Source organism: Primulina eburnea, chromosome 15 (assembly GCF_022965805.1).
Source record: "Primulina eburnea isolate SZY01 chromosome 15, ASM2296580v1, whole genome shotgun sequence".
Taxonomy (NCBI): domain Eukaryota; kingdom Viridiplantae; phylum Streptophyta; class Magnoliopsida; order Lamiales; family Gesneriaceae; genus Primulina; species Primulina eburnea.
Genome location: NC_133115.1, coordinates 28,596,415 through 28,612,564, shown reverse-complemented (window position 1 = coordinate 28,612,564; position 16,150 = coordinate 28,596,415). Strand labels below are relative to the sequence as shown.

Sequence of the window (16,150 nt, the reverse complement as noted above, 5' to 3'; positions counted from 1 at the left end):
AATTGATTTAATTATACTAATGTGAAAATACAAAAAATTTGTTTAGAAGGAATCAATCATATAATGCTACTTATGCCAAATAATTTAGAAATATTCTATATTTTTCCTCTTATACGCTAATCACTATCAATATTGGTATTTTTTCAAGGCAATCACTTTAACTTCTGCTTCAATACACGTCTTCGTCTTTGAGTAAATGCAGAAAATTTCTTGTCAACTTCGATTTCAAAACTTCCATCTGTTGCATGCTTTGATACTTGTAAGTCATCTAAATTTCTTGTAGTTTTCGATGAATCTGTTTTTTTTTTTCCTTTTGCGATCATGGAAACTGGTTGCCGACACTTGCTTTCCAGGCTGGTTGGTGTCGAAGATATCTAGGAATGGCCTTTGGAAACCTTCCACTACTATAGATAGATCATTTTTCTGTTTAACAATTTCTGGATCCATCTTGAAAAGAAACACATGCTCTTCCTTGATTGAGTTCTCAAGAGCAATGGGAAATTTTGTCTCATCATGTTCCTGTTATTATATAGTTTCAATGGGAAGTTAAATAATAAACATTTATAAATATGACAAAAGGATTTACAATTACAATTATGTATACCTTATTTAGTAATTCAATATATTCATCCACCGAGCAACCAATAAAATCAGAGGCTACCTCTTCAAATAAGGTAAGTCTTGCTGATGTGTCATTATCTTGCAGTTTCATTGTTAAACGATACCTATAGAAATTCACGTGCCATCAAGGTATAAGTAGGATTTTTTAACAGCACTACAACATAATAGAATATGAATCATACCTTTGCATAATTTGAACAGGTTGTTTTGTGCAATTTGCACAACTTATTCCTTTCGTTGTTTTGATGATTGCTTTGAGACAACTGGAACAAGCATCATACCATGGTTTTGATTTCTTCTCAAATAGTTGCCTTAAAGCAGTAATACATGTCCTGTGAGAAAAGAATAAAACTTTAATTTTTATGTGTATTACATATTATCATTTACATGAACATATTAATATAAAATTTAGTAACATCATATTATGTAAATTTACTTTGGAAATCATATACCGAGTTGTAATACTGCTTGTACTTGTGTCAAAGAAATATTCTTATCCATCAATTGCTCTAGTTTGATTTCCTCACATTCTTTGATTGTTTTTGCCGCCCATAATATATTCAAACTTTGTTTTCCCACAATATGTTCCAACCTATGCCAACAAATGTTGTTTAATAGCAGAAAATAACTCTTAATGGAAAAAGGAATGAGGATCTTGTACGTACCATAAGTTTATTCTTTCTGTTTCGTCACATTTTGGGTTTTGCAACATTCCTGTAGCGAATGTTGATTGCAACTGAGGAAATCCTGGTTTATTAAGAAGAGGGTGGCCCAAATTATTTATGTTTATAACACAAGTAAAATATAATTATTTTATGACAATACCATGATATACACTCATTTTAAGATTGCAGAAGGCCACGATTGAGTTTTGAATACGATTTTCTTTCAGAAGTTGTCCTTCATTCAGTGCGAGATCATCCCATAAGTTTATGTGATAGTTTGTAGCCTGCAAGAAATAAGATTTTGCAATAAATGTCGAATTAGGTGATTTTATTTTACGAACTTACATTGTGTTAATGAGAACTACTTCCCTTCTATAACCAAAGCCGAGCTTGTCTTTTCTCTCAAAACGATTAACTTGTCGAACTTTTTTCAAAATTCCAATAACATCTGTACAATACGGGTAAAACATTAAACAAATATATCATTTTTCTTATAAATGTAAAAGAATCGTAGCAACAGTTACCATGCTCATTATCAGTGACTGGATTTGCATTCACATAAGCAAACTCTTTAAAGTCAAAGTTCAAGTTGTCATATGTTAATTGTTGTTGTGCCTCTCTGAGAATTGTCCCTCTGTGCAGCAGCAATTCAATGTTTTTATTCACATTTGGGTACTTTTTATTTATCGGTTGGACAATTGGGTCCTCGATAATATAAGTCTTGTTGATCCTCATTTGATCTTCAAATAGTTGAATTATGTTTGAAAATATTATACCATGAATCAATGTACCCTTCAAACAGGAAGCACAAGCAAATCAGTATTAGGATATTATACAACCAATAATTAGAACCTGATATTTTTCTGTATAATTTGCATATAAACAAAAGACAGAACAATTTTTTTAGGAGAATGACAAAGTAATTTTTTGGTATGAATTTGTTTGGCCTCTAATATTTATCTGAAAACTTACTTCTTCATCCATGAATATCATCTTCCGGATTGTTGTTGAACCTTGCCTTGTGGAGGTTTGATTTCCTTGTCGAAGAACCATTACTTTAATTATGGCATTTTTCTGGTATGCTTGAAGTGAATTGATAGGAACACTAACAGAATTTTCCATTTCCATTTTGACAAAAGTCCAGACTATGTATTTCTTCCCTGAACGACAGAAAGAGTGAGAATAAATTTGTTTGATATGTTATTTATTATATTATCTAAAGATTGAATATGACTTAATTTTGTTTCTCGGATTCGTTGTAATCGTTTCGGAATGTATGTCTTATGTTCATTCTCACCGTTTCAGCAATGTTTATGTTATATTGTTTTAAAATATAAATAATAATTAATTAAGTAAATTAATAAACTAATTAAATAATTAGGCTAAAAAAATTTCAGAAGAACGCACCTGTTGGATGTAAGCAATAGAGCAAGACACACGCCCCGCTATTCTTTCCATAACCCTTCGTCTTGAAGCTTGTACTCTTCTGGTTTTTTTTATCCACTGTACCCATGGGTCAAGCCAATTTACGACAGTAAGGGGAAGAAATGAAAAGCTGTGAGAGTCTTGAGGGTGAGAAGACGCACGTTTATGAAGGCCCAAAGCAATGAAAGGATAATAATGGATCAAAAATATTAGCCCAAGTCTTTATTGTAAAATAAGAACAGAATATAAACAACATTTATTTGCCAATGAAAATTTAAATTTATTTATTTATTGAAAAGACATGTCTGTTTACTTTCAACTATGTAGTCTAATTTTTTTTTAAATAAATTATGATATTTCGGTTGCATGTAATTTCAATTGTGTGAAAATTTATATATATACATGTATGTATTTATTTTACCATTCCTTAGATACGATTCTGTGAAGGGGAGTAAAAGCATATTTATCAATGGAATAATAATAAGCATGTTGAGAAATGCTTCTTGCAACTTGATCTGGATCTGCTCTTGCCCCTCCTAAGAAGTTAGCAACGTCCCTGATATCTTTTGTGTACAAGTTATCGAAGCACGATCTTTGTTGAGGATCTGGCGGGTGTTTCAGCTCTACAGCGAGGGATTTCAAGACATGGATCAAATGTGCTTCTTGAGTTCAGTCTGAGAGGGTGTAGGCATGGAATACATTGATATTTAATCCATAATCATATGAATACATTATATTATGATTGAAAAACCATACCAAAAATGAGGACAAGAGTGTTCAATGAGGATTGTCAGTCACACCAATAAGCAAATTTATGCTTAATGGAGCCACTATGGTGTGCTGATCCAGAATTCTGCTTTTCATAAATAATGGCTGGCTCCGGAGAGGATGAACCAGGCGAAACAAAAGCTCTCTCTTGTGGCACGGCTTGCGATTATGGGCATCCATTAGCTCCAGAATGATTGTACGGCAAGCATTGACCTTGTCCTGTGACAATCCCGATTTCACAATCAAGAATCAATGAATCGTCAAATTTTTGTTACAATAACTGACAAGATGCTAATAGATGACCAGATTTCAGAATATGAACAAAAAGCGAAAAGATCAACATAACATGCTAGTTTTTAACACGATCACGAGTTGGTTTTCGTATTTCGGGGCAACAGAAGGCTAGACCTCTCTTATAACATACTTCATTGTTACAACAGCTATGACAGAAGGAAGATTATGCACAAACCTACATTATGCAATTACACATGGAAATGAAAATAATGGACAGGAACTCCTGGAAATTCAGATTTGAATAATGGTCTTATATCAATTCATTCACTTAAATTCACAGACCAATCATCCGTTATGCTGAAGTAAACATATATTATTGTCAAACTAACCAAATACCACGTACCGATTACGATATTGAGTATGAGACTCTCACAGCTCCTCAAGAACTTGGTGTGTAAATTGGTGATCAATCGAAATCTCCTCACAATGTGGTCAAAGAATGAGAGTGGTGTAATGAGATTCACCTTCCTTTTAAGTGTCTAGATCACCAAAAGCTCCCCTCTCTGTATCATCTTTGCCTTGAAAACATACTTAAAATCCAAGCATTATCACCATAAATGAGCCACAATAAAGAATTAAAGGTTTAACAGAAGAGGCAATTGAGTATCCTTCGGATTTGTAGCTATAGAAAGACAATCGACAGCAGCCAGTTGAATGATCCATGTGTTATCTTTCTAAAAACAAGGGCTGGACCGAAATCTGTCATAGTATAACACAGCTAAAACAAGAGTCATGGCAGTGAACTCGTAATTGGCAATCACCTTCAACATCCAGTCAACAACCCCATTTCTGCCCGTACCCAAAAACCAAGCATTATTAAGCAAGCACAAGATAGAATAAGGGCATAACAAACTTAAACTGCACAAAAAAGCCCAAAAATTATTGGGCAAAACAATTTGTCCAGTTATATTATTCCCAAAAACATTATTTAAACAACTCGTAAATTACAGATTTTTGTCTAGTATCTCCCTGTAGACAACATTTTTTGTTCGAGTGTCATCAGTGTCTCGGACTGCATCAGGTCGAATCAAGACCTTTGTAGTTTCCCTTGAAGTGCCTCTGGATAATGCAACATATAATTGTCCATGAGAAAAAACAGGTTGAGGCAAGTATACTCCAACAGTAGGTATTGTTTGACCTTGAGCTTTGTTAATTGTCATTGCAAAACAAAGTCTGATTGGGAACTGTTTTCTTCGAAACTGAAAAGGATATCCTTCATTTTCAGCAGGAGATAATGGAATTCGAGGAATGAATACCTGTTTTCCAGTGTGTTGACCAATAGTGATTTCTGCATAAATAACATTGTTTTCAAATGATCTGCAAACCATTCTAGTCCCATTGCACAAACCATCTGAAGGGTCTAGATTTCGTAGCAACATAACAGTGCAATTAATTTTCAGGACCAAGCGATGAGGAGGCATTCCATTTGGGGTTAATGAATTTAGAAATTCTTGTGGATAAAAATTATGAGAATCATCAATTGCCTCGTCGAAGCTTGTAAATACTCGAGATTCTCCAGGAAACAAAGGAATTATTTTCTCATTTAGGCGATCCACGTACTCATTCTTTGATGCAAGAATTGCCCGATTAGTAATATAAGTAGCAGAATGACAATTTTTTTCCAATTCTGGAAAAATTTCATCGATCAATTTTTTCTCTGAGCATCTCATCAAGAATCTTAACATTACCTTCATTATCAGTAGCTTCAGTTCCATTACCAATACGAAGCAAAAACTCGCAAAAAATGTGATCTGTTTTTGCTCTCATATTCTCAGACAAAGTTAGTTGGGTCATTTCCGAGAATAAATAAGATTTCACCAAACTTGCATTGATTGTTTCTTGGATTGTAGCTTTTGGAAGTACAGGCAAAACTTGCATAAAATCCCCACCTAGAACAACCACTTTTCCACCAAAGTACTTATCAATTCCAGTTATGTCTTGTAGACTTCGATCTACTGCTTCGATTGCTGTTTTTTTTGCCATTGGTGCTTCATCCCAAATAATTAAATGAGTGCGCCGTAACAATTCTGCAAGACCACTTTGTTTTGCTATTGTGCAGTAACTCTCCTCATGTAAATCAATTGGAATTTTAAAGCGGGAATGAGCCGTTCGTCCACCTGGTAATAGTGAAGCTGCAACTCCTGAAGTTGCTGTAGCTAGAGCAATCATTTTCTTTTTTCTGACTTCTGCAAGCAGTGCTCGATATAAAAATGTCTTTCCAGTTCCTCCAGGTCCGTTGACAAAAAACAAGCCACCATTTCCCTTGTGTACAGACTCCAGAATTTTTCGAAATGCTTCATGTTGGCCACTATTCAACTTGAACTGCGCCAAATAATCATCTTATGATATTTGTATTGACGTTTCTTCTTCTATCTCTCTAAAAATTGGTATATTGCATTGATTCATGTCGAGAGATATTTGTGGGAGATCAAAAGCACCAATGTGTTTTCCCATGCTTTCCAAAATTATTTTTATACTTCGAAGTGTTTTTGAGACTACTAACTCTTTGTTTTGACTAAACTCTTTTTGGTAATCCTCGGACATTGCTTTTAAGTATGAATCCCATAACAATCTCACGTCAACTGGTTCACAATACACTAAAAGTGTTGCAAATAATCTCTGCAAAGCATGTGGCATTTGGAAGGTAACAGCTTCGTTCAAACATTCAACAGTACTTTGGTCAGATTCAAGTAATCCCCTTTTTTGTGCTGATTCTTTGAAAGTAACACAAATATTTCCATTAACTATTAGCAAATCGTCAAAAGAAATGGGTCCTCTTACATGATTTAGTAGAAGTCTCAAATAGTATCTTTCTCCTTCGTTGGGATTTGCTGCATTTACGTGACCAATAATTTTCTTTTCTTCCTTTCATACCAGCATTTACTTTGGTTATCCCAAACATAATATTCTGGAAACTCAGTATAGAACAATGTTACTGCCTTTGTGCTAACTGAGCAAGTATGGAAAAATTCAGTTAACATTGTTTTCGAGTTGTAATCTTGCCGCAAAACATAATCCAAACTTTGATTTTTCCAAAACGTCACACAATGTTTATTTGGTAAATGTAGTGCTAAATTAATAACAGCTGGAGACATTTCATTTAAGTCAAACTCAAAAATTCTCCACAATGCTTCTTGTGCGGAGACCCATCTTGCATCTTGGAAATTTCTTATTTCATCTATAGTACCGGGTTCATTTCCTGACGCAATGTGTACGGCAATTTTGTCATGACCTTTGTAAATATACTTGTAAAGATATTTAACTGCAGTCAAGCCTGAACAAATTTCAACATTTATGTGGCAATCATATCTCAAAAGAAGGTACGGATTGTAGGGAACCACCCACTGATTATTTAATTTAGCTCTTCTTATATCTACTGTCCGGCCATCGTTTCTTCTTCGGTAAATAGCATAGCCATCTTCACCTTGAATGGTTTTTTCGCAAAACTTTCGTGGATAATGACTCTTACATTGTCCGGCAATCATGCAAGAGTTTGTTCTATTCAAATATCCACAAGGTCCATGCATCATATGCTGCGTTACAAGGTCAAATAACCTTGGATTTTTATCTTTGTTAGGTAATTCAGCCGAAACATGATCATCGAATTGATCAGCACTGTTTATCTTATATGATTTCTTCAAGATTATCAACATGTGGATATGGGGCAAACCTCTTTTTTGGAATTCAACTACGTAAACATAAGCAGCAACCATTCCAAATATTGCTTTATGAATTATTTCTTTTTTCAAGTCTTGGACCTTTGATCGAAAAACTCTAGCTGTCAAATCGGGCCGATCCTGAGGTTGTTGACTGCCCATTAAGTTATCTGTAATTTCTTTCCACTATGGATTACAAGTCATTGTTATAAAGAGATCCGGTTTTCCAAACCTTCTTACCAATACCATTGCATCTAAATATCTTTTTCGCATGTCTCTTGGACTTCCAATGAACGATGCAGGAAGAACAATTATCTTTCCAATTTCACTTCCTCTTGTTTCTCCACAATTGACACTATCCACAATGCCTTGATAATACTCAGATCTCAATTCAGCTTGATTGTTTCTGCAATAATCCAAGCGTGTTGTTTCAAGTTTGATGTACATATCAACTGCATATTGTTGCAACAACCTTCTCGCATATAAAAGAACGGATGGATTCTGATTCCTTATCTGAAATTTGTAACAATAGTACTCTCGGTAAGAAACCATCATGTTGTTATTGCTTCTAACAGCTGTAAAGATAGTAAACATGCTTTTAAAATTCTGTGTAAAAAAAATCTATGAGCATGGAACAATATCAAATTTAGAAAACCACAATTAAACTTCAAATACATGGTTTAACTAAGATTCCCTTCAAATAATTTGTAAGTAACTCAATAGTGACCGTAAAACTTCCTCAATAAACATCTACAACAAATACAATGATAACAATTTTATGGGAAATATGAGAAAAATACCTCTCTGTTCCGTTTCAAAAATAGATTCCACGGAGGAAAAATTTGTTGGATTCACAATTTCATGATGTGACTGGAGAACAATACTCGCATCCTTAAATTTCGGATTGTTCTGGTGCCATCCATTTTCTCCATTTGGAAAAAGAAGTGGATATTGCAGGGGATCATAACAACCAAAATAATGCTTTATTATGTGTTTGTGTCAATCAGTCCCATGAAGTATTATGTCCCTATCATATGGAATGTCAGGATTATTTCTCTCTACCCAAATAGCAGCAACTTGATCAGCTGTAGGATTGTTATAGCAACGCTGATCTACTCCAGCATTCTTGCATATTTGAAGTGTTACGTCTTTAATAGAGGGGAAATCATTTATTCGATGCAATAATTCTGCGTATGGATTTTTTTTCATGACATCAATCAATAGCTTCATAGTATCTTCACAAATATCAGCATTGTCGAATACACCCATCCTATTAGTCAATTCGTTGCAGCTATCCCAAAAATACAGTTGGAAATGAGATGGTTTTCCTTCACGAGGACTTAAAGGTGGGAGTGTATGGAATACCTGTCCTAAAACTCTAAATGTGTAGATTCCACGTCTCGAAGAAGCAAGATTAGTATCCATTTTAACTCCAAAAGAAGTGAATGAAAATATACTGTTATATACTCTGATTCTTTTGCGGAAATCCTCTGATTTTTGAGATTGTGTGTCGGTAAATAGTAAAAATAATTCATGTGGAATGGTTGTGGCTGCTAATCTGATTTTTCCATTATCACAGCAGAACGTGGGGCTCTCAAATTCAAATTTTTTTGTCCCGCAGTGATGACAGACGAGCATTGAATTTATTTCACGTAATCCTATTGTTCCTACATGTCATGGGCAAGGGAAAAAATATAATTATATGATAATTCCATAAAACATAAGAATGTATAAATAAATTTGGTAGTGGATTCATCAGGGCATGAATTATAAATAATTATTTCTTGTACCTTGATGTTTAACAGCTGCGAGTAACGTGACATTATCTTTCTTTTTTCTTTTCTTTTTGGGCTCTAATGCATTCTCTGAATGTTTGAACATCGACTTGTCTTTGTCTGAAGTATTTTCTGGAAATAAGTCTTTAAATATTATAGTCAGCTGCATGAATTTAAAAAACGATGTAACGGGAAATTTTACTACATGTTATACGATCATAAAAAAAAATACCTTGAGACACTTGTTTTTTTTTGCATGTCATCGGCAAGCATAGAGCTATTATCATCATATAATACCCTATTCATAGAATAAATAAAGGAAAATAAAGTTTATGGTAGATATATATTAAAGTAAAATTAATAGTAAAAATTAAGAGGTAGAAGATAGATTTTCGTCCCATTTCAAACTTGCACATCGAAAACGGAACGACATTGAAATCAAAATACGAGCGTAATTTTTTTTTCCCTTAAATAATTTTGACAAGATAAAGTACAAAATCATAATAAGAAAATAAAGATAAGTAGATATCATATTTTTTTACGATATAACAATTTATCACAATGGGCAATACAATGATGAAATGAAGTTCGGAATACCTGCTTGACTTGTAACCTCTTTCTTTCCTTTTCTTTCTTGGTTCAGATGTGTTCTCAGTCCTTATTATGCCTTTTGCGGCACTTGCTGCAAATGACTTTAATATTAATACAGTTGACGACATCAAGTATAAAACATGAGGATACTAATATTTTTATGCGATCGGTGAGGCTCATAATAGCATATAAAAAAAATTATACCTTGGTAGTTTAATTCTGATGGCATATTAGTGATAGCTTTAGAGCTATTATTTTCGAATAACAACCCGTTGATAAAAATAAAAATAATTTTGAAATATTATATCCTTTTTTTAAAAAAAGAAAAAACTAAATACGCATTGGGAAAAATGTTAAATGCAAACCTTTTGGATGAGGTAAGCGAAGGTGTCCGGCCCATGTTGAAATTTTATGTGGATGGGCAAATTGGAATTAATTGATGAGAAAATTGGAGTTGCCTAATTAATTGAAATAAATCAGTTATATGTAGGAGGAAATAAAATACTACTTATCAACATTCAATTCAATCTACATATATAAACTGGAACACTGGAATAGATCAATATTGGAAAGACATAGCGGTTTAAATCACGTTTATAAGCCAAACAAAATTGACAAAATTGGTGGATTTCATGTTTTACATTATTAAATTAAAAAAAATCACTAATTCGTATTTCTTCGGCCCTAACTAATGGTCACCCCACTGCTCAAATAATTAATTAATAGTATTGCTCCCACACAAGAAAGCTATAATTGGGCATCCTAATGCAAGATAAGAGGCTATTGCTTGAAGTGAAATTAATCAAACAATGGCAAAAAATCACTAAGACGTATATCTTCAACTCTAATGGTACCACTGCTCAATTAATTTTAATTTAATAATAGTAATGTAAGCACACAAGGAAGCTGTACTTGGGCATCCTAATGTCAATATAAGAGGCTTTTGCTTGAAGTGAGATTAATGAAACAATGCTTTGACATCCTAATTTCTGTTGTTTGAAGCATATAATAAATAATAAATAAAAAACCAAAATTAAGCCCAGACATTATGGAACTTACCGGGTATCACCAAATTTCCACAACGGACGGAGAATAGCAGGTATGGTTTACGAGAGACAGTTTCGATTTGGGTTTACGGTTGGAATAGAGTCGATATCATAGTGCAGATATTAAATAATTAACTGTATTTGTTAGGAATCAGAAACAGATTGTGAAAGGTGAAATGAAATGAAATAGCGTAGGAGTTTGGGGAGGGAAAGAGAAAGGGAAAGTGGGGGTGGGATGGAAGCACCGTATGGGAAATGGTGTTATGAATTAAAATAATGAGGGTGAAAGTGTATATTCTCAATTAGAGGGGAACGTTTAAGGGTGATTTAAGGGGGAAATTGTAAATTCACATTTGTTGATGTAAATACTCATTCACACTTTTAATTAGGAGATAGATAAGAAAGTTAATCTCCAGTAATGGCTTGGTGAAAATGTCAGCCACTTGTTGATCTCTTGATACATGTTCTAGTCTGATGTCTTTCTTCATACCATGATCTCTCATGAAATGTTGTATTATGTCAATATGTTTGGTTCTTGAAACACTAGATTATATATAATTGTTGTAGAGTGTTGTCACAAAAGATCGGAGACTCATCAGCATGAATTTCATCTTTGTCCAGCTTGATTGAGGAGCTCGTGGGTGTTGAATCTACTGAGCATTTCTTCATATCAAACTTCTTGAGTTTCTTGTTGTATTTAGCTTCATTTATGAAAATTCAAGTATCAAGCTGTCGAACTTGCAATCCACGAAAGAATGTCAGCTCACCTATCATACTCATTTCAAACATGTCATACATCAGCTTAGAGAAATTTTCATAGAGTTTGATGTTAGTTGACCCACAAATAATGTCATCTACATGTATTTGAACTAATAGAGTATGATCTTCTCAACTGAATTTAAACATTTTTTTGTCAACTCTGCAGATGTGAAATCATGCTCAATTAAAAATTTGGATAATGTGTGATATCAGGCTCCAGAAGCTTGATTCATACCATATAATGCTTTATCTAATTTAAATACATTGTCATGTAGTACATGACCCATAAATCCAGGAGGTTGTTCAACAAATACATTTTCTTGTAATAATGTAGTATCCCGATGCCTAATTTGAGTTAATTATTGGATTAATTATATTTCGGTGGGATCGGAAGGACCGAACAGGGTTCGGATCGTCCGATCAGGATTCGGATCGTCCGAGACAGATGGCTGGAACCGTGGAAGACATGCAGGATTCGGATCGTCCGATCAGGGTTCGGATCGTCCGATCAGGGTTCGGATCGTCCGATCAGGGTTCGGATCGTCCGAGACAGGTGGCTGGACTCGTGGAAGACATGCAGGGTTCGGATCATCCGAAGTGTACCGGATCGGATCTTCCGAAGTGGTTCGGATCTTCCGAACGTTGACTATAAATAGAGGCGCGAGGCTTCACTTTCTACTCGCCAATTCCGAGTGTTCCAGAGCATTTTAGTCGTTTCCGATTGGTTTCTAGTCTTTTCCCGAGGTTCAGGCACTAGCGGGGAGCTACTGGTTTTGTAGCGGAGCTGTGCTCTAGTTGGGAGCTAGCGGCATCAGTGGGCTACGGACGCAGGCTTGTTTCTAGGGCTGATTGTTAGGATCTGCTGGTTTGAGGTACGAAAGTACTATCCGAGATATCCTGGTCGAGTATACATTCTTATATGTGTTGCATGATTGTTTGCTGCATTGATATATGTCATATGATGCATGCTTTTATGTCACGTTTATTACTGCATGTTACATTTCATCTTGAGCCGTATCTCTTTCGAGATAGCCTTTATTGTTGAGCTGTATCTCTTTCGAGATAAGCTATATCTTGTGGGGCCGCTCAGCCCTGTCTTGTGGACGCATGGACACCGAGAGTACACAGTGGCCGACGGGTCCGGAGGGCTTCGGTGATCCGGGACATTTTAGGTCCACGTCTGATCTTGTAGTGGATGTAGTGACCCAGAGGAGTATCGCGCGGCACTATCCACTTGGCGCCTCTAGACTGAGCATATTGAGATCTTTTGTGACTCCTGTTTCTTGACTACCCTGGTATCATATCATAGCATGTGCATTTCATATAGGCTTGTATACTCATGCTTTTGTACTGGGCGTTCTTATCGCTCACGTCCTCGGTTTTGTTTATCTTGGACACCCCATTCCCTCGGGGCAGGCCTCAGGTTGGATGGCTCAGGAGGAGGACGATGAGGACGTTGAGTAGCCGGTTGGTTTAGTTCTTCAGTACTATTTGTTTCGATATGGTTGTACCGCATATTTTTATTCTGAGTTGTTCTGGATATCATTTGGGTTGTATAACTATCGTTTGTTGACCATTTTCCGCATTTATCTCTGATTGTTATTAATTAAGTTAATTGCATGCTTAATTCTTGATTAGTAGGTGATTCTGGAACGGGTCACTACATATATGGTATCAGATCATGCATATGATTTTGGGATATAGATTCTGTTTTGGGATTTTCGTTGACCATTTTACCATTTTCCCCATTCTATCTTGTAGCGATGGCTGACCACTTTGGTGATGAGAGTAGTCAGGGGAGTGTAGGTCGTTGGGGTGACCAGGACGATCGTAGGCGTCATCGTGAACATCGTCATCGTCGTGATGGCCCTAGGCGTTTTGAGATGCACCGTTTCATTCAGATGGGGCCTAAGCCTTTAGTCGGTGGTGAGACTCCCGATGATGCTGAGGATTGGTTAGAGCGCATGGAGAGTTGTTTCCGTGCATTCCAGTGCACCGAAGAGCAGCAGATGGAGACCCTTAGTTTTCTTCTCGAGGGCCGTGCGCGCAAGTGGTGGCGATCGACTTCTGCGCCGATAGTCCAGGCTCAGGGTAGGGTGACTTGGGTCGATTTCCGTGCAGCTTTCATGCAGCTATATTTTCCTCCAGCCCTTCGCCAGGCAAAGACGATTGAACTTCTGAATCTTAAGCAGGGTAGTATGTCTGTTGATGAATATCAGCAGAAGTTCTTCGAGTGTTACCCTTTGCTCCTCATATTAGTGGCAGTTCTGAGGCCAAGTATGACCATTTCCTTCAGGGTCTTAACCAGGAGATCTTTGATCGAGTCACTGTCTGTGATAATCCTACTTCTTATGATGGGTTAGTGAACCGGTGTCGCCAGGCAGAGATCAGTCTCCAGCGTGGTAGGTCTATTCTTTCTTCTAGACCTTCGAATACTTTGAGCCCTCGATCTCAGTCTTTCAAGAAGTCAGGTTCTTCTTCTTCTGAATCTGGATCTCGGTCTAGCGGTGTTTTTCGCTTTGGTAAGAAGAAGGTTTCTTGTGTGCATTGTGGGAAGAACCATCCATCGGAGCAGTGCCGATCAGCCGTGGGAGCTTGTTTTCAGTGCGGAGAGATGGGTCATCTTAAGAAGAATTGTCCTCAGTTGCGAGGTGGAGCAGGATCTGGTTCCGGATCTCAGACGACTGTTCAGCAGAGGATGCAGGGTCAGGCAATGGGTAGTTCAAACCTTCGACCTCGTGCCCAAGGTCAGGTATTTGCGCTGAACCAGGATCAGGCTGCAGATGAGACAGGGAGAGTCATAGCAGGTACTTTTTGTTTATGCGGTATTCCTGCTTTTGTTCTTATTGATACCGGAGCATCACATTCATTCATTTCTGCACGATTTGTTAAGCGTCATAAGTTACCGTATGTTTCTCTAGACGTCATTCTGTCCGTTTCTACTCCGATGGGTCATTCGGTGTTAGCAAAACGTCTAGTGATGGGTTGTCCTTTAGATTTTGAGGGTAACGAGTTGACTGCGAATCTTATGATCCTAGAGATGGAAGATTTTGATTGTATTTTGGGTATAGACCTATTGACTACCCACCGAGCTACTGTGGATTGTTACCAGAAGCTTGTTCAGTTTCGTACGACTGAGAGCTCTAGTTGGTTTTTCTATGGTGAGGGAGCGCGACCTCCGATGCCAGTGGTATCTGCTCTGAAAGCCTGTCGTGCTTTAGAGTCGGGCGGGGAAGGCTACCTCATCTATGCGGTTGATTCGTCCACAGGTAGTGTTGGTATAGATGATATTCTAGTGGTTTGTGAGTTTCCTGATGTTTTCCCAGATGAGATTCCTGGTTTTCCTCCGATTAGAGAGGTGGAATTTGGCATCGAGTTAATGCCAGAGACTACACCGATTTCTCGTGCCCCCTATCGTCTGGCTCCGTCATAGATGAGGGAACTGAAGCAACAATTGCAGGATCTTCTGGATAAAGGTTATATTCGCCCGAGTGTTTCACCTTGGGGAGCTCCAGTCTTGTTTGTCAAGAAAAAGGATGGATCGATGCGATTGTGTATTGATTATCGCCAGCTAAATCGTGTGACGATCAAAAACAAGTATCCATTACCTCGTATTGATGACTTGTTCGATCAGCTTCAGGGTACCTCTATTTACTCCAAGATTGACTTGCGATCGGGTTATCATCAGATGAGAGTTAGAGATGATGATATTTCCAAAACTGCATTTCGTACTCGATATGGGCATTATGAGTTTCTAGTTATGCCATTCGGATTGACAAATGCGCCAGCGGTGTTCATGGATCTGATGAACCGAGTCTTTCGGGATTTTTTAGATCAGTTTGTTGTGGTTTTCATCGACGATATCTTGATTTATTCTCACAGTGTGGAAGAGCATATCCATCACTTGAGGATTGTGTTGCAGATTCTTCGCGAGAAGCAATTGTATGCTAAGCTGAGTAAGTGCGAGTTCTGGATTAATCGTGTAGTATTCCTTGGTCATGTGATTTCCAAGGAAGGAGTTTCTGTGGATCCTAGCAAGATTGAGGCAGTGCTGAATTGGTCACGTCCGACGACAGTGGCCGAGATCCGTAGTTTTCTAGGTCTGGCAGGGTATTATCGCTGCTTCATCGTGAATTTCTCTCAGGTAGCTAGACCATTGACGCAACTTACTCGGAAAGATGTTCCATTTGAGTGGTCATCTGAGTGCGAAGATAGTTTCAGAGAGCTTCGTCGACTTCTGACTTCTGCACCTGTTTTGGCGTTACCGTCAGGATCTGATGGTTTCAGTGTTTACACCGATGCCTCTTTTCAAGGCTTAGGGTGTGTGTTGACGCAGAATGGTCATGTGATCGCTTATGCTTCCAGACAGTTAAAATCTCACGAGGAGAAGTACCCTATTCATGATCTAGAATTAGCTGTTATTGTGTTTGCGCTAAAGATCTGGCGTCATTATTTGTACGGTGTTCAGTTTGAAATCTTTACTGATCATAAGAGTCTGAAGTATCTGTTCACTCAGGCTGAGTTGAACATGAGACAACGTCGTTGGATGG

At 37.0% G+C, this 16,150-nt stretch overlaps 2 protein-coding genes across 14 annotated transcripts; both read right to left on the bottom strand.

Annotated features, from left to right (window-relative positions):
• Window positions 1-2,825, bottom strand: LOC140813854 (replication protein A 70 kDa DNA-binding subunit B-like). The gene is made up of 10 exons (XM_073172635.1): window positions 2,694-2,825; window positions 2,259-2,446; window positions 1,811-2,078; window positions 1,632-1,734; window positions 1,447-1,570; window positions 1,287-1,368; window positions 1,096-1,213; window positions 804-953; window positions 605-725; window positions 1-519 (listed from the first exon to the last, which is right to left on the bottom strand). Exons 1-5 carry the CDS (start codon window positions 2,797-2,799, stop codon window positions 1,552-1,554), a joined length of 684 nt encoding a protein of 227 aa, XP_073028736.1. The 5' UTR covers window positions 2,800-2,825; the 3' UTR covers window positions 1-519; window positions 605-725; window positions 804-953; window positions 1,096-1,213; window positions 1,287-1,368; window positions 1,447-1,551.
• Window positions 2,826-3,119: 294 nt separating this feature from the next.
• Window positions 3,120-11,086, bottom strand: LOC140813853 (uncharacterized). Of its 13 annotated transcripts, none has more exons than XM_073172632.1 (9): window positions 10,855-11,086; window positions 10,162-10,253; window positions 10,000-10,065; window positions 9,802-9,886; window positions 9,437-9,502; window positions 9,220-9,348; window positions 8,230-9,096; window positions 4,117-4,562; window positions 3,626-3,698 (listed from the first exon to the last, which is right to left on the bottom strand). In XM_073172632.1, the coding sequence occupies exons 2-6, from the start codon at window positions 10,193-10,195 to the stop codon at window positions 9,252-9,254; spliced, it is 348 nt and encodes a 115-aa protein (XP_073028733.1). In that variant the 5' UTR covers window positions 10,196-10,253; window positions 10,855-11,086; the 3' UTR covers window positions 3,626-3,698; window positions 4,117-4,562; window positions 8,230-9,096; window positions 9,220-9,251. The 13 variants fall into 13 exon arrangements, 12 of the variants coding, with proteins under 12 accessions (XP_073028733.1, XP_073028735.1, XP_073028734.1 ...); XM_073172634.1 differs by having other exon boundaries at window positions 9,220-9,336; XM_073172633.1 differs by lacking the exon at window positions 8,230-9,096.
• Window positions 11,087-16,150: the final 5,064 nt, after the last annotated feature.